Below are 23,170 nucleotides of genomic sequence, written 5' to 3' on the forward strand. Positions count from 1 at the left end.
AGAGACACTGATCCAAAAAGTGTCTCGTTACTTTTTTTGTCCGTAATATAACAACAATTGACAAAAATGTTATAGATGGTGCGTTCCATTTACCTCGGAACTCGGAGCTGGGAATGACGTCCCTTAACCTAGCTAATAATTGTCCACCAGAGGGCGAGTCTATCAGATTGTTTTGTTTACAAAATGCTTGCTTTGACCAGAGGCATATTGACGGGAAATTTTAATAAATAAGTGTCCTATTTGATTAATAAACTAGCATATCTGTGCTTAACTACATTCAAATATTTATAACTGTTCAAATTATGGTTTAATAGCGTCGCAAAAGGTTTCGATTACAAGTGGAACAGTCTCCTAGTGACACCTCCTTTACGGCAAATGGAATATGGCGGAGGGTGAGAAATCCTTAGACGGACTGGAGCTCAGCAAGGTATGATTTTTAAACAGCTAATATAGCTAGCTGTCAGTGGTTACTGCCACTCAAGGACAAAACTCTGAAGTGTAATTTGTTAATTCCTTTCTACAAAATAGTGTGACCGGGCAGTTAAAGGGCATCTACTTACCAGGTTAGCATTCGTGGTTAGCTCCTGTGCTAGCTACCTAAATGGTTAAAATGTCTCTACAGAGGCTGCGATATTTACTGCTTAGTGCTTACAACAGTGAGTGTATGTTGCTGTTTTTGGAGCCAGTACTTGTTGTACACAACACAGTCTGGGGAAATATGTCAGTGTTGTCCGTTGTGTTAATAACCACCCTGTGTTATTTTGGTGGGCGCTTTGTCCAAAGCGCTTCAACATGAGTTTTGCATGAGTTTATCAATTTTAAGCACCATTGTCCCGATTGTTTTCCGACCTCAAACTCTTGCAACGTTTTGTTAGTCATAAACTATTGTCCAAAATGTTGTTCGCGTTGTGTAAGTGAAAATGGCCTAACGTTACTTGGATATGATTTTGTTACATTAGATATTTACAGTTTGTCACTTGCGGTTACATTGACTTGATGGAGTACAACAAACAAAATGACATACATTGTTTGCAGCAGATGTGGCCAAACCTTGCAGAGCCAGCACTTTAAAATATGAAAATGATTGGATAATATATTTTATTTAGTGTAACTCGAGCCTCCACGTACAATGTGCAGTATTCCACTACAGCAGTTAACTGCCAGTATGAATGCTGAAAAAAATTTATGAAATGAAATTGAAAAAAAATCCTGGCGCAATACATACATGCATGTGTAAAACAGGACACTGTATAGGAATCCAAATTCATGCACAGCTGTGAGTACTGTAAAATGTTTATCATGTAAAACTGCAACGTTTCAGCTTACACTTTCCATAGGGCGTTGAAAGAAGAAAGTATTTTCTAGGCCTATGGTTCTACCCTTTTTAATATAAAGAAGTCAATCCAAGTGTTATACACACTCCCAAATTTAGGCTGAATTACCAAAGATCACCTTACAGTCACTGATTTAGATATTTTATTAATAGTTGATTATTTAATTCATTTTTAACGTGTTCTCTACCATACTGTATGATATAATATATAGATGGTACCAATATTAGTCATTCTAGCTTCATAGATGTCTGTCAATTCCAACAGTAAAAAACTACCCTGTGTACATGGTGCTTTTCACCCAGCTGCCAGCTAATACAGGAAGTGAAAAGGCTTCATTAATTTGGCAGACATTAGGAGAAAGCAGTGTGACTACTTCCTTACTAATAACTATTAAAAATAAGATTTTTTTTATTTTAATGCCAGGCTGTTTGTGTTGCATGTTTCCCCATTTCAGATTTTTAAAGACAAAACAACTTGTGCTTTGTGGTAGCATTAGCAGCAGTCAATACAAAATAACATATTTCTGCCTTTATTGCAAACGACTACATCTTTATCAAAAGCCCTTAAACCAAGATTTGAAGTTGAATTGTTACTTAGTAAACATAATGCCTTGTGTATCACTATGAAAATACTGGCTTATAAATGTGGTTATGAGTCATAAAGTGGAGTGTGTGGTGAGTCATGCTTTTCTCTGTTGTCTTTCAGCAATGGCTGGAGGCTGCAGACAGCAGGGCAGAGCTGTTCTGCTACCTGAAGGACCAGGTGCCACAGATCTTCTGCCTGAAAAAGGAGTCCAGCCCTCAGGAGGAAGAGGAGCTCATGCAGAGCCGACTCCTCTACCCTCTGGAGTGCTTCCTGTTTGGAGAGGCTCCTCAGGAGGGTTTGGAGAAGCTCAAGCAGGGCAGCAGCTCCTCCCAGCTCTGTGGACGTGTCTTCAAAGAAGGAGAGACTGTCTACTCCTGCAGGTCTAAAAACATTTCAGATCTTCTTTAATAAACAAGTTATAACAGCAATAATAATAGCAGTTATGATAAAATACTAGGTGTTTATTTGCTCTTATTATTAATGTTGAGTACTGGATGATTAATGTCAATATTTATATAAAAAAAAAATGTTTTGGTTGTTGCTAACATTTAGACATGAAATGCAGGTAAAAGAAAACTGTATTCGGCCCCAGTGGCGGTTACTGGATTTTGTATAAAGCCACAGAGTCGTATTTAAGAAATTACTGGTACATCCTTGCATAATTAGGTATAATAAAAGACCAGGGTGTATTCTCAGTTTTGTGTGTGTACATAAAAAAAGTGTCTTAAAATGAGTACATAGAGTCATTGAAAACAGGTAGCTGTAATATACTGTATAATGAGGCAAAGGTGTGTTTGCTTCTGTATGAAACCAGTCCTGTGATACTATAATCAATATGACAACAGTCAATGACAGTGAATCAGCATCAACACAACTAAACTAAATCACAATCGTCTTGGGCAGCGCTAAGCACCGGAGAAAAGCCGCGGTGCAAAATAGGTTCGGAAGGAACTTGTTTTGGTGGAACATGTTTACGTTTAGTCATGCAACAGAAAACTCAGATTGGACAGATAGTCTAGCTAGCTGTCTGGATTTACCCTGCAGAGATCTGAGAAAAAGTTAACCATGGTCCTCATAAATCGACCGGAGTTTAAAATGCCAACACAAAGGAAGCCCCAAGGCAACGGATATCTGGCCTAAATGAGTGAAATCCGGCGGATTTTCCGGCGGCAACGGAGCAATCCCGGAAGAGGAACAACAAGTATATAGACTAATGTTTAAATAATGCAGGAGAGGTTGTTATCCATTTCAGTTTGGACAGTAACTACAGTGGCATGTCTTCAGCCTCAGATGATACAGTTTTGTTGTCATTTGCTCGCTCAAGTAACAAATCATCTTCAACACATTGCAGGGATTGTGCAATAGATCCCACCTGTGTCCTGTGCATGGACTGCTTCCAGGATAGCGTGCACAAAAGCCATCGTTACAAGGTTGGTGTCAATATAAATGTTTGCATTTTTAATGAAATCCAAATGAACATGTTTTTTTGGAACATGTAATTTAGATCGGTTGCAGTCTGCTTCTTCCCCCGTGGATAAATGGGAATAATAGAAAATCACTCATCATTGGATTTATGTTGTGAGATTTCTTTATGGCCCACACATACTAAAGCATCTTATCTTTCCCTTGTCAATTACAGTGTCTATGATTCACGTCTGTTCACAGTGTGCTATAAAGTCAACTTGATTACCCTCCCTAAACTTTGGGGAAAAAACACAACATATTTCTAGATGTACTAAAATCTATGTTTGATATATTATATCTATCTATCTATCTATCTATCTATCTATCTAACTTACTTATTTTTGGCCTTTCATGTTCAAACCCCAGTGTTGCATAATAATGCATTATCACAGCTAACATAGTTTAACAACTTAACTTCTGTTGTGTGTATTCATTACTCTCCCATTGTGATATACAGTATGTAAATTTTTTCCCAGATGCATGCATCTTCTGGCGGGGGCTTCTGTGACTGTGGGGATGTAGAAGCCTGGAAGATTGGCCCCTGTTGCTCCAAACATAACCCAGGGGCAGCCACCGCCATGGAAACGGTGAGTTACATAATAGAGCGGAAAGAGGGACGTGGGAGGGGCGTTCTTGTCCCATTCTGTGTCAGTGAACCCCAGAATGCTTATTTTCCCATCTTAGTCCTGGATGCTGCTCTCTTGGCTGTGGCTTTGGCTCCGGAAACGAGAAAGAAAAGCACTTTATTGACCTGCACCAACTGAAAACATTTATAACTAGGTTAAGAGATTGGGAGGGTGATTGATGCTGAAAAGCTTGTTGAAAACCGTTGTCGGTGATACTGGGTCAAAGCAGCCTTTCTACAATTGCTTAAATCCTGCTGAAATGTGCAGGGATGCATTCAGTTTACAGCTTCTTCTACCACACTGCTGCTGGTATATGTTGACGATTGATTCTGCTGTTCAGCAGTTGTCTGTCAGGCCTTTCTTTGCTGATCACAGTGTTTGGGCTTTTCTCTGATAAGATCCTGCTCATGGGCTTTGAGCAGACGTACAGCTTGATGGCTCTGTGCCTGTTTCCGTAAACAGCAGGTGCTCCTTACAACAGAGACATTACTGGCACCCAGTCTGGCAGGCTGCTTTGTTTTTTCTACACCAGATCTGAACCTGTACTTAACATGCAGTGACACATCACATGACCATGAACACATCTCCACACTAAACATGAAAACCCATCATGCTGTTTTAGACCTCTTTTTGTTAAGATTGTGGTAGATTCCAGTGCTTGTTCTCACACTGTAGTGTGACGTAGAGACTGGTGTAAATATACAGACTCTCTGTATGTTTGGTTTGGTTTGTGTGTTAAATGTCAGACATTTGTATGAAATACTTAGCTTCCATGTGAAATGTTTGCTCTCAGGGGATTTGATATTAACTTCACTGGGCCAGCTGCGTGTGTAGATCTTATTAAGCAAAATATTTAGACCAGCTCCATGTCATATTGTAGAGTCACTGCTGGCACAGGAAACAGGGAATTAGGAAAGGTTATTACAACAAATTTCTCCATCATCAGATTAGCTTCATTTTCTGCAAAGTAGAATTCTTTTCGTCTCAATTTCTGTCAGTGGTGTGCTCCAAAAAATGTATGTCCTGTGTGATTGCCTCATTTTGTGCAGGACGAGTGCGTGTTGGAGCCTGAGATATATGAGCGTGCTGAGAGGCTGTTCCGGATACTGCTGCACTACGTCACAGATTTCTTGGTGTGGGAGGAGAACCTTGAGCTCTCAGCAGAACTCCAGCCCCGGTATGGCCCGTCTAATCCCATGCAAAATCCATATGCAAATCACACAACTTAACTTTGACACTGTATTTATCCATCCATGCAGGACAAAAGACAATGCATACTACTGTGTACTGTACAATGATGAGCACCACTCGTACGACCATGTGATCTACACCCTGCAGCGTTCTGTTAACTGTGATCAAGCTGACGCTCAAACACACACAGCACTTATTGACAAGGAGGTATTTCTTTATGGTTTCATGTGCTCATAACCTTTGCTTTACTATACTGTCATGTCAAAGGAAAGCTCCTATGCATGCACTCGTCATATCCACTGCATATTATGCCATTATGTAATTATTGTTAACCGTTTTACAGGGTCGACGGGCAGTAAAGAGGGGAACCCTTCGTTCCTGCCAGCAAGCAAAAGATCTCATCAGGGTAAACACCAGCCACTGACTATAGACCAGACATTTAGAATAACTTTAGTCTTGATCTTAATCTGTAATTATTATTGTCCAGATTTGCATGTCCAAGTGAGCTCTAACTCTTTTACTGCTGTGTTGCAGTCCAACTCCGAGCACATTTCCCTGCAGCCACTACGTGTGGAGATCCTTCACGCAGCAGTAATGGCTCATCAAACTTTTGTTCTGCGCCTTGGCCCCTGGTTCCAAAAGATCATCAGTTACTCAGGTTGTTGGCATCATCTTCACCATACATGCAGTTGCATCACACAAACTTCACAGCATTATTTATTGATTGTGCACCTTTTGATGTGTTCGTTTTTTAGAAAAAAATATCTACACCGTTTAATCCTCAGTTTTCCGTGCACACTTTCATGTCATGTGACTGGGAACCTATGTATGTGTGTCATGTGCAGTGGGCTTCCGACAGGCCTTCTGTCAGGTGGCATTAGAGGCCAACATAGACAGAGACCAGCCTTGCCTCATCAGCAGACTCATGCTGCACGATGGCAGGATGTACAAAGGCAAGTAGAGCTTTATTTCCAGTACCAGCTTAATCTCAACTCTATTCCAAATGACAATAACATGAAGTTTTTTTTCTTGTTTCCTTAAGGAGCTCGCAAGATAGTACATGAACTGATTTTCTGTAGCATGCTAATGGAGACAGAGTTCAAGAGGCTTTTTGCAATTGAGTTTACAAAGGTAAACCGGGAGGAAATGTTTTACATTTTAATTCCAATTCTTTCACCTGCTTAAATGAATACATGCCTCATCTTTGTCTTTTCAGCATTATAAGCAGCTTCAAAAGGACTTCATAATTGATGACCATGACAGGAGTATATCCATCACTGCTCTGTCTGTTCAGATATTCACTGTACCCACATTGGTAAGTGTTTATTAGGGCATCAATGTAGATATTGTGTCATAGTGGGCTAAATGTTATCTATCTTTCATATTTATTCTTTAAACACAATATTCTTCTTTAAGATGGTCTAATATTAAAATATATATTAAAATCTCTCTCTCTCTCTCTCTCTCTCTCTCTCTCTCTCTCTGTGTGTGTGTGCCTTAACATCCATCTCTGTCCTCACATTCCTGTTTCTTTTCTAGGCCAGACAGCTGATTGAAGAGGGCAATGTCATTAAAGTGATAGTTGGTACAGTCATGGATTTGCTGCGTGAACATCTGGATGACAACAATCGCTTCTTCTTCCTTGGCTACAACTCTGACAAGTTTGCACGCATCCAGGTCATCTTCCACGACCTCAGGTCATTAAACAGGCAAAACTTTAAATAACTTTTCGTTCCTAACTTTCTTGGTCTTTATCTAAGATGTAACTTCTGTCTCTCAGGTATATTCTGATCAGTAAACCCTCAATATGGACTGAAGAGCTGCGGAAAGAGTTCATAGAGGGATTCAAAGCCTTTCTTGGGCTTCTCAAATGCATGCAGGTAATAATTATCTCAACCCTAATTCATTCTTTGATAGTGTGTAATACCAGGGCTATTACTGTACATCAGGTTACAGTAACTTGACAAAGCATATATTTAATGAATCCTGGCCTTCTTTCACATACCTTATCAGGGTATGGAGGAGGTGAAGCGCCAGTTTGGTCAACACATTGCAGTAGAGCCAGAATGGGAGGCTGGCTTTTCTCTTCAGATCCAGCTTCGCCACATTCTTGCTATGTTTCAGGACTGGTGTTCCTCTGATGTGAGTTGTCATACAATTTGTCCATCAAACAATTATCCTACAAATAGAGGGAGCATAACTATTAACACCCCCTCCCTTACTCTCCATTCACTTAGAATAGGCTGAGGAGTGAATTGCTGTGGTCAATTATTGCTTGTTTGCCCCTTCAGGACGAGATCTTGCAGCTTGCATTTGAAGAGTGCCACAAAGCCCTGATGCAGTGCAATAACCAGCCCTTCCACAGGGAGGCCACTGACTACTACATGTGCAAGCACATCCTCCATGTTCGTCCATACAAAGTTTCTCAGGAGCCTGTCAGCATACATGTGCCAATCTCCAGGCTACTGGCTGGTAGGAGAACCTATATTTCAGACTCCTATTGATTTATTGGTATTTTTCTGTTACTGTCAATTTACTCCTCTGTACATTGTAATCCCTAGGCCTGTATGTACTTCTGTGCAGGACAGGGGCAGTTGAACGTCTGGATGATTCTGTAAGTGACATGAAAAAAAAAAAGTATGATTTTAAATGTTTAGTAAGCTACTGATTTCAGGGTTCAGTGTGTGCTGTGTTGTTGTGTTTATTGAATAAACAGTCTTAACTTCCGCTGCTGGCTTTAGAGAGTTAAGGTTTTTCTCCGTCTTTTGCAGGAGAGCTTTGACTGCACCCAGCTGGCAGAGCATCCCCTACGCTGTGTGGTGCTGGCTGCACAGGTCTCAGCTGAAATGTGGCGCAGAAACGGGCTCTCATTAGTCAGCCAGGTATACTGCATTCTAGGGCTGTCCCGAATACCATTTTCTGGGCTTTGAAGCCTGGGTACTAATCAACAGCAGTGGCTTTATGCAAGCCAGTTCACTGTGTTTACCTTTATTAAAGCGTCTGAAAATGACTGAATGAATGAAAGCTGCTGCTGTATAACCACACAGACCTCGTAGACTGTCATCCTGACATTTCTCTGTTCTCAGCTGAGATGGACGGCATAGTGCTGCAGTGTTTCAGTGTTTACACTTCATAAATTAGCCCATCTGCTAATCGCTTTCATATCTTAATCCCGACAGAATACCACAGTGAATTTTAGCCTGCATGCATGTTTTTTTCAGTCTCACATTGTTGAAAGAGCAGCTAATATTGGTTGCGAGACCAACAAGTTAGCAGACTGCCAAGTCGTCACTGGACCTTTCTCTCTGCTCTGCACTGGGTGTGTGTGGGTGTGTGCAAAGCCCCTCCCTCTGTGAAACATGGAGATCAAAGGAGAGAAGAGAAAATGGAGCTAAAATGGAAAACACTGCGCTGCTACACATGTCATTCGGTTTTAATTAAAGGCCTTCATTTGGAAGGATTCTGTTATTATACAGTATTTAAAAAAAACACAAATATCCAAATACCTACCTTTGGCTGTTCAAGGCATTGCTTTTATTCAGTATGCTCTCTGTTATTGTTTCTTCAATTAACAAATGACCAGTACATTCATTGTTTTTTCACATGGTCAGGTATACTACTATCAGGATGTAAAATGCAGGGACGAGATGTACGATAAGGATATTCTCATGCTTCAGGTTGGTAGCAATCAGACATTGAGACTGTCTTGAGGATTTTTCTCATGCTCTTACTCTTCACCATTTATATAATAAACTATGTGTCCCTACAAATTGTTTACAGATAGCTGCTTCCAAAATGGACCCCAACCACTTCCTCATGCTGGTCTTGTTGAGATTTGAGCTCTTTGATTATTTTAATGGAAGTTGTTCAAGCAAAGACCAGGTAAGCAACACCTCAACTATCATTCAGAAAAAAAAACTTTATGCCACCTAATGCTCTACTTAGTGATGAAATGCAGCACAATTTGCAGGATGAACTGACACAGTGGAACCGCTTGACAGAAGAGATGCTGTACCTCCTTATCGTCATTATTGGTACAGAGTCACATCCTACGAATCAAACTTGGGAAGTTAGTTGGTTGGATAGAAACTGTTCTATAGTGTCTGTGTCTTGTGTTTCCAGGTGAACGCTATGTCCCAGGTGTCAGTCAGGTGACCAAAGAGGACGTGACAATGAGGGAGGTTATCCACCTGCTGTGCATTGAGCCCATGGCTCATAGTAGCCTGGTCAAGGGTCTGCCAGAGAACGTAAGCTGCACATACTGTCTAAATTCCAGAATTAGTATCTACGTTTTTATAAGGGAATAATCATTTGATAACAAGTTAAAATGTTTTTTTTGTAGGAGAGCCATGAAACAGGCCTGGAGACTGTAATTACCAAAGTTGCCACCTTCAAGTATGTAAAGACTGTGAAAGAGCTTATGAATTTTCTCCTTAATAGTCATTCCAGAGTGGGTTTAATCTGTCTGTTCTGCACTGTTTTAAGAAAACCGGGTGTGTCAGGGCATGGATTGTATGGACTAAAAAAAGAGTGTCTGGTAGAATTCAACCCTTTCTTCTACCATTATTCAAGATCACAGCATAGCAAGGTAATGCAATGTCTCAACACCAGTTTTACGTTAAATTGACACAACTTTTGTTTAATATTCCTCATTTCGTTATCTTTTACGGTTTGCAGGCAGAAGAGTCTCAGAAGAAGAGGAGGACTCAGGAGGGCAATGATAAAGGTGATCAATGTCTTTGCTCTGCACACACCTATGTATAGCTACAAAATGTGACAATCTGTACTCCACTTGCAAATTAATCAGCGCTACTAACATTCCCTCTTTTTAAGCTCTGCGTCCACCGGTACCTCCAGCCTTCTGCCTAGCTTTCTCCAGCATAGTGCGTTTGCTCTGCTGTGACATAATCATCCACGTCCTGAGACGTGTCCTGCAGAGAGCTGCAGAGGACCGGTCGACTCATTGGACAGAAGCCATGATCCAGAGGGTACACATTAAATGTTTTTTTTCCTTTACAGAGTCTGCCTTGCTCAGAATTTGCCTTTAATTATTTAAACCACTTGCAGTAACAAAATGCATGCATTTACCACACAGGCCCTGCACTTGATAGGTCAGGCATTGCTTGAAGAGAAAACGCAGCTTGAGCATAGCACCGTGGAGGAAGTGACCTTTGATTTCAGCCTCAAGGCCCGCAGTAAGTAAAAAACAAATTGTTTTGTAGGATCTTTTCATCACTCACTCACTATTCAACATAGTTCTCAAAGCTATAAACTGGTTTGGTTTTGTGACATAAATGTCTATTCTGTTCTTCCAGGAATCGGTTCAGAACATGGCAAGTCAGTGTTCCTCTTGTTGTCCAAGATTAAGGCTGTTCCTTCCCTTGAAGCTCAAAACGACATGGTCAAATGGGTTCTACAGGTAGGCTATTTAGTATTTAATACATTTTTATCTCCGACAGTTAATTTTTGTAGACTGATGCATTTATTTTGTAGTTACCTTCATCATTTTATATGAATGTTTTTTCTGCTAGATGTTTGAAATTGTCAAGTGCCTTAGAGAGAAGTCCAGTCCAACTGCCTCCATGAGCATGGATACAACCAAGCCAGAGGAGGTAAAAAAAACAATAAATGATGAAATAAAAATTGTGCATTTAACGATACAATTGACTGGTCTTAACTTTTGCTTGCTCTATTTTAGGTACTAAAGTACTTATAGGTTAAGTTCTATACTGCCACAGTGAGTGTTAGTAACTGGGCTTTTTACAAAGAAGGCTCTGGGCAGGGTAACTAGAAGATTTGGTGGTTGCATGAGTGCAGATGAAATAACAGATTCAACAGAGCTTTATGCCATTGTCTCCAACAATACAATTGTAGTTGTAACTCTATTTCGGGGGCAGATACAATTATCCAAATTAAAAGACGTCTTGTAGAGCTCAGAGCTGCCCTGTCTTTACATGACACAACCTCCCCCGTCCTAGGTTACAGCATCCCAACTCACCATTCATTTGGCTTCCTATTGGATCTGATTTCCAACCTTTATTTAACCAGGAAAAGTCCCATTGAGTTACAGTAACTCTTCTCCCAGGGAGTCCTGGCCAAGACTGGCGGCAAAAAGTTTCAAAATACATAAAAGACAGGACAAAGGTTACATACTACACCACAAATCTCTATACATACACTATACATACTAGAACAGAAACAATTCATTACACTTAACTTAAGCTAATACAGACATACAACTTAAAGGGCACCTAGTTAAGAGCAATTGCACTGTTCAGTCAGAGTTGACTTTAAAAGGTTTTAAAAAGTATTGAAAGGTGGAAGTGATTCTAGATTTAAGGTGTTAAGGTGCCAAACACAATATAGCTCTCTGTCATGAAATTATAAGAAACAACACAAACTACATTGCATTGTGTATTTTCTCAGTATTGAGAAGTTTTGCTGTCTGACTTGTTATTATTAGAGTGCTCAGGACAAAGAGAAAGCTGAGCGCAAAAGGAAGGCAGAGGCAGCCAAACTTCACCGGCAGAAGATTATGGCCCAGATGTCAGCAATGCAGAAAAACTTCATTGAGTCAAACAAGATGCTGTATGAGAACATGCCAGAGAGTGGGACACAGGGAGAACCTGTTACATCTACTGAGAGGTGAGAAGGACCATTTATTAAAAAAATAAAATAAAAAAAATAAAAAGTGTGTTTTTAGCTTAGTGTTTGGCTAATTCTATTTTGGGTTACGTTTATTCCCCTTAGCTGTCTCATGGAGCACAGGGAGCTGTGTGTAGCCATCGGGCCCCACCGAGGCTCCTCTCCGGCCGGGAGGGAGGTGCTCACCTGCATTCTTTGTCAGGAAGAACAGGAAGTTGTGGCCCAGGCTCCTGCCATGGTGCTGACTGCGTGTGTCCAGAGGTCCACTGTTCTGACACAGTGCAGAGGAAAGATACCGACCAATAGAGCAGATGGTCAGTCCATTTACTATCATTTAATTTAATTGTAACTGTAATTTGACGCTGATACATTTGACTCATATGTGCATTGTATTTATCTCTTCAGGGACAGGCACATCATATCCCCTCTTCATGCCTCCTGAACTGGCAGTTGGCACCCACACTGGCAGCTGTGGACATGTCATGCATGCCACATGTTGGCAGAAGTGAGTTATTACAAGAACCAAATTTGCTAATTATTATTCTGTCAGCGCTCCCCTTTGTGTGTATGCGTGTGTGTGGTCCGTTAGAAGGCACAATTGACAGTTAATCTGCCATTAAGGTGTTATTCTCTATATTTTTCAGATATTTTGAGGCTGTTCAGAATATGACCAGGAACCGGCTCCATGCTGAGCTGATCATCGACCTGGAGAATGGGGAGTACTTGTGTCCCCTATGCAAGTCTCTGTGCAACACTGTTGTCCCTCTCATCCCGTTTGAAACACTAACGTTTAACTAGTAAGTCCAGTCCACCTTCTTCATGCCAATCTGCAATAGATTGTTGGTTGTACAAATGTATAGAAGTTATTTGTTTCCCATGTACAGTGAAAATGCAGAGATAATTGGACAGCATTTGACCCTGCCTCGCTGGATCCAGATCATCTCTGCCAGGATTAAAGGACTCAAGTCAGTCACTCAGGATAATGGTAAGAAGACATACTCAACATACCATGATTGCATATCTTTGGATGGGTGGCACAGAAGAAGACATGTGGCATTGCTGTTGTGGGAGGTTTTAGGTTCAGCCACTGATCCACCAAACCACCAAACCAATGGAAAACATGCACAAAATGTCCCAATATGGATGTAGAGCATCAACTAACCTGGCAGACTCACATGTGAAGGCTGTTATGTTAGTATGCTGTTTATGTGAACACTGCAGTTGCTTCATATTAAAAGCTATAATTAGCTTAATTTGATAGAGGACTTTTACTGTTTATTTTGCAGCGTACGGTCTTCACAAACAGCCTTATGCTAGTCTCTGCATGTACCCGTTTTCTGATTGTGGCTTACCTCGATATCAGTTATTCAGCTTTAGTAGTTATTACTTATGAGTGCCATCCAATGTTATTATGCCTAGTTGTTTGTGATGTGTGACACTCCGGTGATTATAATTGATCTTCTCTCTCTCGTGCAGATTGCAACACAGAAGGCAGTAGTGTTGATGGGGACACGGGGTTGTGTGGAGAGGGTCAATCAGACTTTAGATCCATTCTGAGCTATGGTGTACAAGAACCGTGAGTGACACTGTCAGCTCCTTTGGTGTCTCTCAAGTATCTATGTTTTTTGTTTAGCACACAAGTTTGAACTCTATGCTGGTGGTTGTTTTCAGGAGGAAGTTCTCCGACAGCATAGCGGAGATGCTGGTTGTTTGCGCCACCACAGTTCACAGGGTGGGACTGCAGACGGCACCCAATGAGCTGTGCCCACTTGTGCCCATTATGGCTTGGAACACATGTGCCTTCACTATTCAGGCCATAGGTACAGTAGGAGTTACAAGGCTTATTGTGTCAATCTGTCGCTTTTTTGGTGGTTTAGTTTTCAATTTAATTAAAAAAAAACATTTACATGTCTTCACAGAAAACATATTGCAGGAAGAGGGAAAGCCACTGTTTGGGTCCTTACAAAACAGACAGGTTGGATGCCTCATGACTCGTCAACAGCTGTCAAATAATGCATGTAATGTATTATGGTTTAGGTTTAACTTGGTCAGACATCAGTTTCTGAAATGCTTCTCTATTTTAGCTTGCAGGTCTGAAGGCAATTGTTCAGTTTTCAGCAGCTCAGAGACTTAAGAGCTCCCAGGCTGTCATTCAAAGGCACTTCCACGACATGTTGGGGGGTATGTGGTTGTTTAAGAATACATCCATTTACTTGAAAAGTAAAAATTGTAGAAATTGCACCGCTTTCTTCCATGTAAAGCATATTGTGTTTTCCTCCAAGTATGAAATGTGCTATATGTTATGGCTTGTGGTCATAACTGACTTATTTCCCCAGTTTTGCTTCCGGGCATTGGCAGAAAAAACAGCCCTTCTCTTCTGGAGGTGGACTTTTTCCATCTTCTGGTAGGTTCTACCTAGAGGGAACAGCTTTGTTGAGAATGATAGACTCCAACTTGTCTTGTCCTCATCTCTCAAGTTCTTGTTGTGTTTTGTCAGGTGGGGTTGGTGTTGTCTATACCTGCACTGTATCAGGAGGAGGCTGTAGACTTACAGCCGTCTGCAGTCAGCTCTGCCTACAACCACCTGCACATCCTGCATCTAGTCACCATGGCTCATATGCTGCAGGTCCTCATTTCCTCTAAAGGTACAAACCGCAAAACCATACATTCTGGTTCATTTACTGAACTACCTTTTTAGAACGTAGTACAATAACAAGGATGATTAAATAAAGGTGTCATTTCTACTTAGATTTCCCTGCGGTGGCTGGAGAGGAGACGGAGGAGGCGAGAGCAGCATCAGAGCTGTACACTACAGTGTGGTACAAGTGTTTCTCATCATCATATTATTTCTCTGGCAAAATACATGAGCAAAATGAGCTAATTTTGTTTGACATTTAGTCAGTAGTATGTATGAGATCTGAATTGCTTGTAGTTTTTATTTTTTAAATTTCAGTTATCTTTTATAAGTTTCGTGGCAAACTAAAAGTGAATAAGGTACACTCTCCCTACCCTACTGAATGACACACCAATTTTTGTTAAAAATGCCAGCATACACAGCAACATGCAGCAACAACCATTTAACGCTACGACAAGCAGGGCAGGGAATAGGTTTCCTGGCTGTATAATGATGCGTTTAGACGTGCAATTCATGTGAGTTCAAAACTCACGAACAGAATATTAGCTAAAAGATGTGTGTTACCTTGATTATGAAATTTAAAATAAAATACAAAATGTGAGTCGAAATTATTGGCTGATAAATATGTATACATATATTCAATGAACGTCTCTTTTTCTTATTTAGGTGAAAGCTTAATATTTCTTCTAAAGGTCACACTACTAAGCTCAGAATTTATCTAGTAAAAAAAATTAAAATGGAACTGTGTCCAAAGAATTACTGCTGCTGAAATTGAGTCTCTAAAAATGTAAGCTCCTTGGTGGCAAATTAGTTTTTTCCCCACAAAGGTTTGTTTGAAATCTGCATTTCTACCAACCCACATTAATTTGTAAGCTCAGTTTGACCGTCCCTTTTACCCTGCAATAAGGAGAAAATTGTTCTTTTTCAAACCTGAAACTAAATGATTTGCATTTCTGTTCGTTAACAATTTAAATGGCAGCTCTTGACAGGAAAAAAAACAAAAATGTTTTTGAACCCTTGCCATTGTAAATGCTGTCCTAGGGTTAAAACCAAATACCTTTTTTCTTAGGAACATGAACATTTATTTTGTATTAGCCTGCTTCATAATCAAACTAGACAGGAATCAACCTCACCTGGTTGTAATGGAAACAAATGTTCACTTAGTAGAGGCAAACTTTGCTCCTTGTTCCCTTTCCATGCTGCATGCTCAGTGATGTACACGGTAATGTGGACTGCCCTCAGCTTGTTTGACAGATTGTTCTGGGGTTTGCTCATCAGGCTGATTCCAGATGTGTCCGGCAGCTCTGTGGCAGAAAGGGTGAATAGAGGAATCGAACCTTTCCTGCGCTGTGCTGCTCTCTTTTTCAGTTGCCTTACAGGAGTACATCCTCCAGAGGAGCTTTCTAGTACTGCTGGTAGGTGAAATATTATATAATTTTAGCATACTACAAATGACAATTTAATGAATTCAAGGTGACATTTTGGGTCTTTGCAGTTACCTCTCAAGGTCAGATGGAGGCGCTATGCAGCTACTTGGCACTACCCTCTAATGTGTTCCAGCTCTTCCAAGACCACAGAGACACTGTTACTCCACTGATGCAAAGGTACAGTATGTGATAAACATTGAGGCAAGGCCAATGTATTTGATCTTTTCATATTGACTGGAGAGGTGAGCGGTTTTATGACTATTCTTTTTCCTCCTTAGGTGGAGTGGGAGCCCAGTTGTAACTAAAGCCATGAAAGGCAACATCCAGACAGTCAGGTAGATTTTGGCCTTTATATTCTTTTATTCACACTTATATTTTGTAATAAAACATCACCTAATAATTGATCAATAAACTCTCCAGATACCCCAGGAGAAGGAATCGTTTGATTGATCTTCCTGAGGATTACAGTGCTCTCCTCAACCAAGCCAGCCATTTTCAGTAAGTGGGGAGTGGGGATTGAAGTCCTTTCAATTATCACCTTTCAGTGGGGAATCTGCCAGAGATGTTCAACCCACTTGTCTACTTTGTACTTTGTCCTCAGGTGCCCCAAGTCTACAGATGATGACAGGAAGCATCCGACCCTATGCCTGTTTTGTGGGGCCATGCTGTGCTCTCAGAGCTCCTGCTGTCTCAGCCAGCTGGATGGAGACGATGTGGGAGCATGCACCGCCCACGCTGCTACCTGTGGTGCTGGAGTGGGCATGTTCCTCAGGTGGGTCAATTCTAGGCCTTATAGGGATATATAGGAGAATTATTTTCCAGCTCTAAAACTTGATTTTAACTGCATTTTTTTTTTTACTTTGAATTGTATTCTTTGTTGCTTGGAATTTGCTATATAAATGAAGTTTGATTTCATGTTGACAGGATAAGAGAGTGTGAAATTGTGCTGATGGCCAGTAAGACTCGAGGAAGCACATACCCTGCTCCTTACCTAGACGATTATGGGGAGACTGATCCTCACCTTGGGTAAGAATTTTAACTTATTTTCCAGGTGCCAAACTGTTATTAACTTCTGCTTAGAATTGCAAATGTAGACATGTGTATATCTACATGCATATTGCCTCCTACAGGCAAATAGGTGAAAGCTGCTGCAATTTAAACCCATCCACTACCTGCAGACGATGAGTGTTACAGCTGCAGTTTTAGGTCTACTGCACTAATTGTGTTACAAACCTGCATTTGGAAAATATTTGCTGGGCCTGGTGCTTTTCATCAATGACCCCATGTGTCCTGTACTAGACCAAAAAGACTTGATTTCCAGATTAGGAGCTAGCCTATATGACACATTTCTAATTATATTTAGTTACATTTTGGTGCAGAAGAACACTGTACAAGTCACGCTGTCCTATTTTGCAAAAGTCTTCCATCAAAGTCTTGCAGAGTTTAATGTCATTCAACAATGTGGTCACTGAAAGAAAACTACTAATCATATGAAACATTACTGCTTCTGTAGGCAGCATATAGGCATGGCCATGAAGTACATCATTTTGTCATATACAGTATGAAATGTATTGTGTTTTTTTGGACAAACCCTTGAATAAATCAGGCCTTCTGTCTTTTAATTTCTAGAAGGGGCAATCCATTGCACCTTTGCCCAGAGCGCTACAAGAAGCTGAACCAGCTGTGGCAGCAGCACTGCATCCTGGAAGAAATTGCCCGCAGCCTAGAGGTGGTCAACGTTATGTTTGCCTTTGAGTGGCAGATGTTGTGATGATTGCTCCAGCTCTGGTGGCCGGGAAGTTAAGAGCACAGCCATAGAGCACAATCTGCTCCAATGCTCCTAAGGCGCGCATACACACACACACACACACACACACACACACACACACACACACACACACACACACACACACACACACACACACACACACACACACACACACACACACACACACACACAACCCTCCTATAGAGGAGGCCTGAACAGCCAATCCCTCCGTGATGAAACCCCTGCTGGAGTCGAGAGAGGTGGGACAGTCAAAAGAGGAAGAATAGTGGAGGGTGATGAATAATGAGTAAACCCAAGTCGCCTTGTTTTAATTTGATTGTCTGCTGTGATAATGAGTTTCTCCTAGAGAATTATTATTTGCAAAAAGGCTCATTCAAATAAAGAAAAGCATCAGATACACACAAAAATGTTTCAGTTATCAGTTTATATATTTGTTTTCTCTCAGTAATGCTGTGAATTTTCTGCGTTCTCTTTTGGTGTTAGCAATTATGATTTGTCATAAGTTATAATTGTTGAGTTGCTGGGTTCATTTGAAAATAAGGCATGGTCAGAGATCTCACATTTTTGCTTTCGACCATTATGTAAACGGTCCAAATGATGCAGCCACATCCTACTGTCACCTTTACTCACATATAGAAGCATATGTAATGGTTAAAACATGTATAGAGTACATAATTTTTAAAGTTGTATTAAAACAAACTCGGTATTCTGAAAGGCGTATACAGTAACATGCCTCCATGATTTCCTGTTATAGATGCATTTAATGATAAGAAGACATTTTGACACTAAAGTTTTCTGAATATTTCAGCCACATTTTGACATTTATGGTTGTAAGTCCTCACTGACGTCAAGAATCAGTGAGTGAATTAAATGAAAACAAGCCTCAAATCCTATTGGGTCAAAGTGATTATGATGATCAGATATACATTGTATGTTTGTAATGATTAAAACTTATCGAGGGGACCATTGCTAGACAGATTATTGTGACATTTCACCATGTGGTGGGAATCCAGTTAACACAAATTGAATTTAAGTAATAAAAAAAATCAATATTTTATTTAGGAAGGGAATTTACTTTTTATTGAAAAGTAAATATGTGTGAATAAAAAATGTCCTCCTTTTTGTGTTGTATGACAGTACTATTTGACTTCCAGGCTGTGGAAATAAAGACTGTAGCCAATATACAGCTGAACTGCTCCTGTGCCATGAATCCAGCTTGTGTCTATAATATCTGATGTGTTAGGGGATTAGATTTGTTTTATTATAATGGAATAAAAATCTCTTCTCAATGCTCACCCATAGAATCAATTAATGATCTATTTTCCATCATCAATATTGCGCCATCCATCAAGTGAGAGGCAAAAATTGTCAGAATTCTCTTATTTCACAATTATGATGCTGCGTTTTAACTCAATGTCTCACAGACATGATTAAAACTTAATTAAACCACACATTTTTATTTAGTTTTAGTTTTTTATTTTTATTTCCCCCAATGTTTAAGCTGTAATTGTCCTTCTCACCTGCCATGTGCTCTATATTTCCTGAAACAGGCAGAAAAGGCAGACTTTCTTTGACCAACAGACAATGTCCTGCCGACAGCCAATTGGTCAAAGGCTTAATCATTAAAACAAAAGTAAGACATGGAAGTCTAGTTTGCAGTGTACTGGTTTGGATCCCTTATAAAACAATCACAAACAACAAAATCCGACCATCACCAGCTCAGAACGTGTTTGTCAAGCTTTTGGTTGCTCATCCCAGTGAAAATGACAATCTTTCATAAGACCATGGTGGCATTGCTGAGGCACATAAGAGTCATTGTAGTGATGGCTTAACTGTTAAAAATGGATGATGTGATGTGTACTCTATTACATTGGTACAACTTTGTTTGCTAAAGTCCAGTAAAATGCACAGCAAGGATTCAAAAATGTTACTATTGATTTTATCAACCAGAACTAATGTAGAGGGTGCTTTGACTTGTGGAATTTAATTTATATATCTCTTACGTTCTTGCTATAGTAATTTCAAAAAAATGTTGACTGCATTTTCTATCATACTTTGAAGCAAAATCAGACAAAATATGTGGGCTTCAACTTCAATGACTCACATCTCTAATTTGTCTTCATCAAACAATTACATATTTCACGTTCATTTTGATTCCAGTGTTGCAACTGACGGCTGTACGACGTTTTGTACACGTTGCAAAATCACGATACACAGGCAATAACATATCAGAAAACAGAAGACAGATGTAAAAAAATATATAATATAATAATACATCATTAATAGTTGTAAAAAGTCAACAAGGCATTATCTGCATTCTGGAAAAGAGCTACTGTCATACTAGGAAATGTATTATATATTATTGTGTGATATTTCCCACAATATATTTTAGTTTCCACACACAAACACTTCGGTATAGGTATTTCTTAGTTCTAATTCTTGACTTATATGGATACAACCAATAAATGTAACGTAACAACTCTTTTTAAGTAACGAGGAAAAGGCCCTTACTTAGGCCTTCAGGGATGCTGTTCACTGAGGCCTGAGAAAGGTCAACTGGCTTCAGGTATTTCATTTGGTGGCACATTGTCCGGCCCATAGTGTGCTTTAGAGGTGGAGGGAACGTTAATGTTGGGATCTCCATTGTTAGCTGTGTCTATCTGGTTGCTCTTGCCAAGGCTCTTGATGATGTTCAGGTTGGTACGGGCAGTTTCCATAAAGCTGTTTTCCAGCAGCCAGCCATCAGACTCAGAGTCGAGGTCGCCCTGTCTCAGCACATTTTCCAAGGAGGTCTGGAGGTAACGAACCCCTGTCAACACCGACAGCTAAAACAAGACACAGATAATAGTGACAGTCATATTACAATAGGTCAAAGAACTAGTTTTGTATGTTTCGTTTGGTATGGGGTCATTTTGTATCTGACCTACAGTAATTTAAACTGAGTAGAGGACAATAGTAGAGTCCACTTCAGGTACTACATGGACGACCTAGAGATAATATGACAGTAGAGATTTGCTCAAGGATTAGTACTGCAAGTGTGTGAAGTGAATGTGCAATCACAGTGTTAGTGCTATTGCTATGTATTTTTTAAATGTGAGAAAAGAAAAAGCCACCAGCCAACCTTTTCTTATTACCTTTTAAGTGATTTAACTTATCTGAGAGGATAATGTCTCATATTTCAAACAGTTTTAAGATAAAGAAGAGTTTACTGCAACACACCAGCACAAATGCAGCTCTTTTTGGAGAACCCCGTCTCTTAAAGAGAACTGCACTGATTTAGCATTGCACTCCCATAACAACTTCAAAAGATCAAAAACGATGCAGCATAACCAGAGATGTTGTCTTTTTTTTTTTTGTTCCAAGCACTCTTCTTCCTTGTCAAACCCATGGTGCCTACATTACCCACAATGCAACTGGACCAGAAACAGTTATGGCGTTTTTCCATTACATGGTACCTGCTCGACTCGCCTCGACTCTACTCGCCTCGACTTGACTCGACACACTGTGCGTCCATTTTCCATTGCAGATTTTAGTACCGCCTCAGCGTGGCTGGTCGTCTTATATAGCGGCGCCGCAGTAAACTGCCGTGACCTAACGCGACACACACACACAGAACGTCGAAGGTGTGTTGTTGTTGCCACAGCCAAAAGACACATTTTGTTTCAAATGAAGCTGGAGGCAGCAAAAAAAACACAGCTGGCTAAACTATTTAAAAATGGCGGGTTTGTTCAGGACACGCCCCCGTCTGTCACTTTCACGTCACCTTTTGGTATTGGCTCAGCTCGCTTGGAACCTCGACTGAGGTGGTACTAAAAAAAGTACCTGTTAGCAGGTACCAGGCACTTTTTTTCGTAATGGAAAACCAAAAAAGGCGAGTAGAGTCGAGGCGAGTCGAGCAGGTACCATGTAATGGAAAAGCGCCATTAGGTTGGAGATTCAGGTGTTATGCTAGCAGTGAGCATAAACCTAGCTTTAACACAAACAAGCGGGCTACGGACATCAACATTGCCTCAAGTTATGTCACTTGAGGCAATTTATCAGACTAGTGGGGCCACATAAGCTGTATAATGTTTTTGACATATATTATGCATATAACCCCCCAAGACCTGAAAAAAACTTTGGTGTGTAAAAAAAGTGGAGTTCCCCTTTAACTTCCCCATTAAGACATTATGTTATTATAAACCTCTCTCTCCTCACCTCAAACAGCCAGGTGATGAGGACTGTGAGGCCAATGGACTGCATGATGTGGGTGTAGTACTCCAGCAGCGCCTGGCGACACCCTTTCATCCACAGGTTCAGCTCTTCCGTCTGGTGCTCATAGTTGAAGTGAGCAGAATTGTTGGTGATCTGCTGCTGGATGCAGGGCCGAGGGGAGTTGATGTTGCAGCAGCTGAAGGGCACTCCGTCCATCAGGTACTTCCCCTCCACGTTACTTCTTAATCGGCTAGAAAGAAGGAAAAAAGAGGAGAAACTCAGGATCTGACATTATGCTTTTTGTGCAGCAGTGTGTGACAGATTTGACCTTAGTGTGTCTTTGTTTGGGACTGTACTAAAATTATGTTTTACGTCATCTTTAGTTTGAATATACTCTCTTGCACTTACTCCACCACCTCTTTTTTGGACATATCCAGGTAACGGTTGCTGATCCACTGGATTTGAAACCAATCTTTATAGCCATTGTTCCCACAGCACTGGAACTCTATATGCAGCATGTCCACAGTTCGCTTCAGGAAGCATCGTCCTGGTGTGTCTGTGTCCTTGTAGAACCTGATGGCCTCTGCCAGCCCCAGGTTCAGAGACTCCTCTAGCTCCCCACGCATGCTGTAACACATCAGAGCCCCCACCAACACACAGAAGGTGAAGAAGAAGGTACAAATTATGTAGGGCAGCATGATCAGCTTCCAGCGCAAGAATTTGGTGGTGTCCACGCAGTCGTAGCAGATCTTCCCACCCAGGAAGTTTATGGCACAGGCGATGAGGCCCACAGCGATTAGCATGTTGGGCACGTACTGGATGTCCCTCTCAGCCATCAGCTCTCTTCGCTTGTTGATCTCCACTTTGAGGAAGAGCCCAAGGCTGAACAGGATGACCCCTGTCACCACTGAGATCCAGTTCAGAATCCACAGCACCTGAGCCAGCTTGTCTCTCTTGGTCTTGGTGAACCTCAATCTCAAGACCGCCATCGTGTATCTATACCTCTCTAAATTTTCTTTTAAGTCTAAGGGGGGATTAAGGGTGGGACACAGGTAGGGCAGGGGTGAGGAACAGGTTATCCTCCAGGGAGTGTGGGGGACCAAGGGGAGGGGGATTGGTTGTACAGTTCTCTGAAGGTCCTCTCATAAGCAGCTTAGCCTGGTAGTCGTGATAGATATCTTGTGGACACTGCATTATGGTTATACTGTAGATGCATGGAGAACACTGTTAAGACAAAATACAATGACGTGATCAGTTGTAAACAAACTGAGAGAAGTTCA

General features: G+C 40.8%; 2 protein-coding genes across 2 annotated transcripts; one reads left to right on the forward strand and one right to left on the reverse strand.

The window, feature by feature from the left end:
* The first annotated feature begins 150 nt into the window (after positions 1 to 150).
* Positions 151 to 18,991, forward strand: ubr1 (ubiquitin protein ligase E3 component n-recognin 1). The gene is made up of 47 exons (XM_078278327.1): positions 151 to 427; positions 2,040 to 2,299; positions 3,271 to 3,349; positions 3,860 to 3,970; positions 5,059 to 5,186; positions 5,269 to 5,407; positions 5,544 to 5,606; positions 5,735 to 5,858; positions 6,046 to 6,153; positions 6,243 to 6,331; positions 6,417 to 6,515; positions 6,740 to 6,897; positions 6,981 to 7,080; positions 7,214 to 7,342; positions 7,492 to 7,672; positions 7,762 to 7,814; positions 7,972 to 8,082; positions 8,812 to 8,877; positions 8,981 to 9,082; positions 9,171 to 9,234; positions 9,323 to 9,447; positions 9,543 to 9,595; positions 9,686 to 9,788; positions 9,878 to 9,926; positions 10,034 to 10,188; positions 10,296 to 10,395; positions 10,516 to 10,619; positions 10,732 to 10,812; positions 11,664 to 11,845; positions 11,951 to 12,159; positions 12,251 to 12,350; positions 12,490 to 12,642; positions 12,730 to 12,830; positions 13,322 to 13,421; positions 13,517 to 13,665; positions 13,765 to 13,820; positions 13,930 to 14,026; positions 14,182 to 14,249; positions 14,343 to 14,490; positions 14,595 to 14,664; positions 15,759 to 15,895; positions 15,976 to 16,084; positions 16,186 to 16,242; positions 16,328 to 16,405; positions 16,509 to 16,679; positions 16,832 to 16,933; positions 17,537 to 18,991. The coding sequence occupies exons 1-47, from the start codon at positions 383 to 385 to the stop codon at positions 17,676 to 17,678; spliced, it is 5,208 nt and encodes a 1,735-aa protein (XP_078134453.1). The 5' UTR covers positions 151 to 382; the 3' UTR covers positions 17,679 to 18,991.
* Positions 18,992 to 20,248: 1,257 nt separating this feature from the next.
* Positions 20,249 to 22,879, reverse strand: LOC144535591 (photoreceptor outer segment membrane glycoprotein 2-like). The gene is made up of 3 exons (XM_078278129.1): positions 22,299 to 22,879; positions 21,894 to 22,140; positions 20,249 to 20,521 (listed from the first exon to the last, which is right to left on the reverse strand). The coding sequence occupies exons 1-3, from the start codon at positions 22,877 to 22,879 to the stop codon at positions 20,249 to 20,251; spliced, it is 1,101 nt and encodes a 366-aa protein (XP_078134255.1).
* Between the last annotated feature and the right edge of the window lie 291 nt (positions 22,880 to 23,170).

This window comes from Sander vitreus, chromosome 20 (genome assembly GCF_031162955.1).
Source record: "Sander vitreus isolate 19-12246 chromosome 20, sanVit1, whole genome shotgun sequence".
NCBI lineage: Eukaryota > Metazoa > Chordata > Actinopteri > Perciformes > Percidae > Sander > Sander vitreus.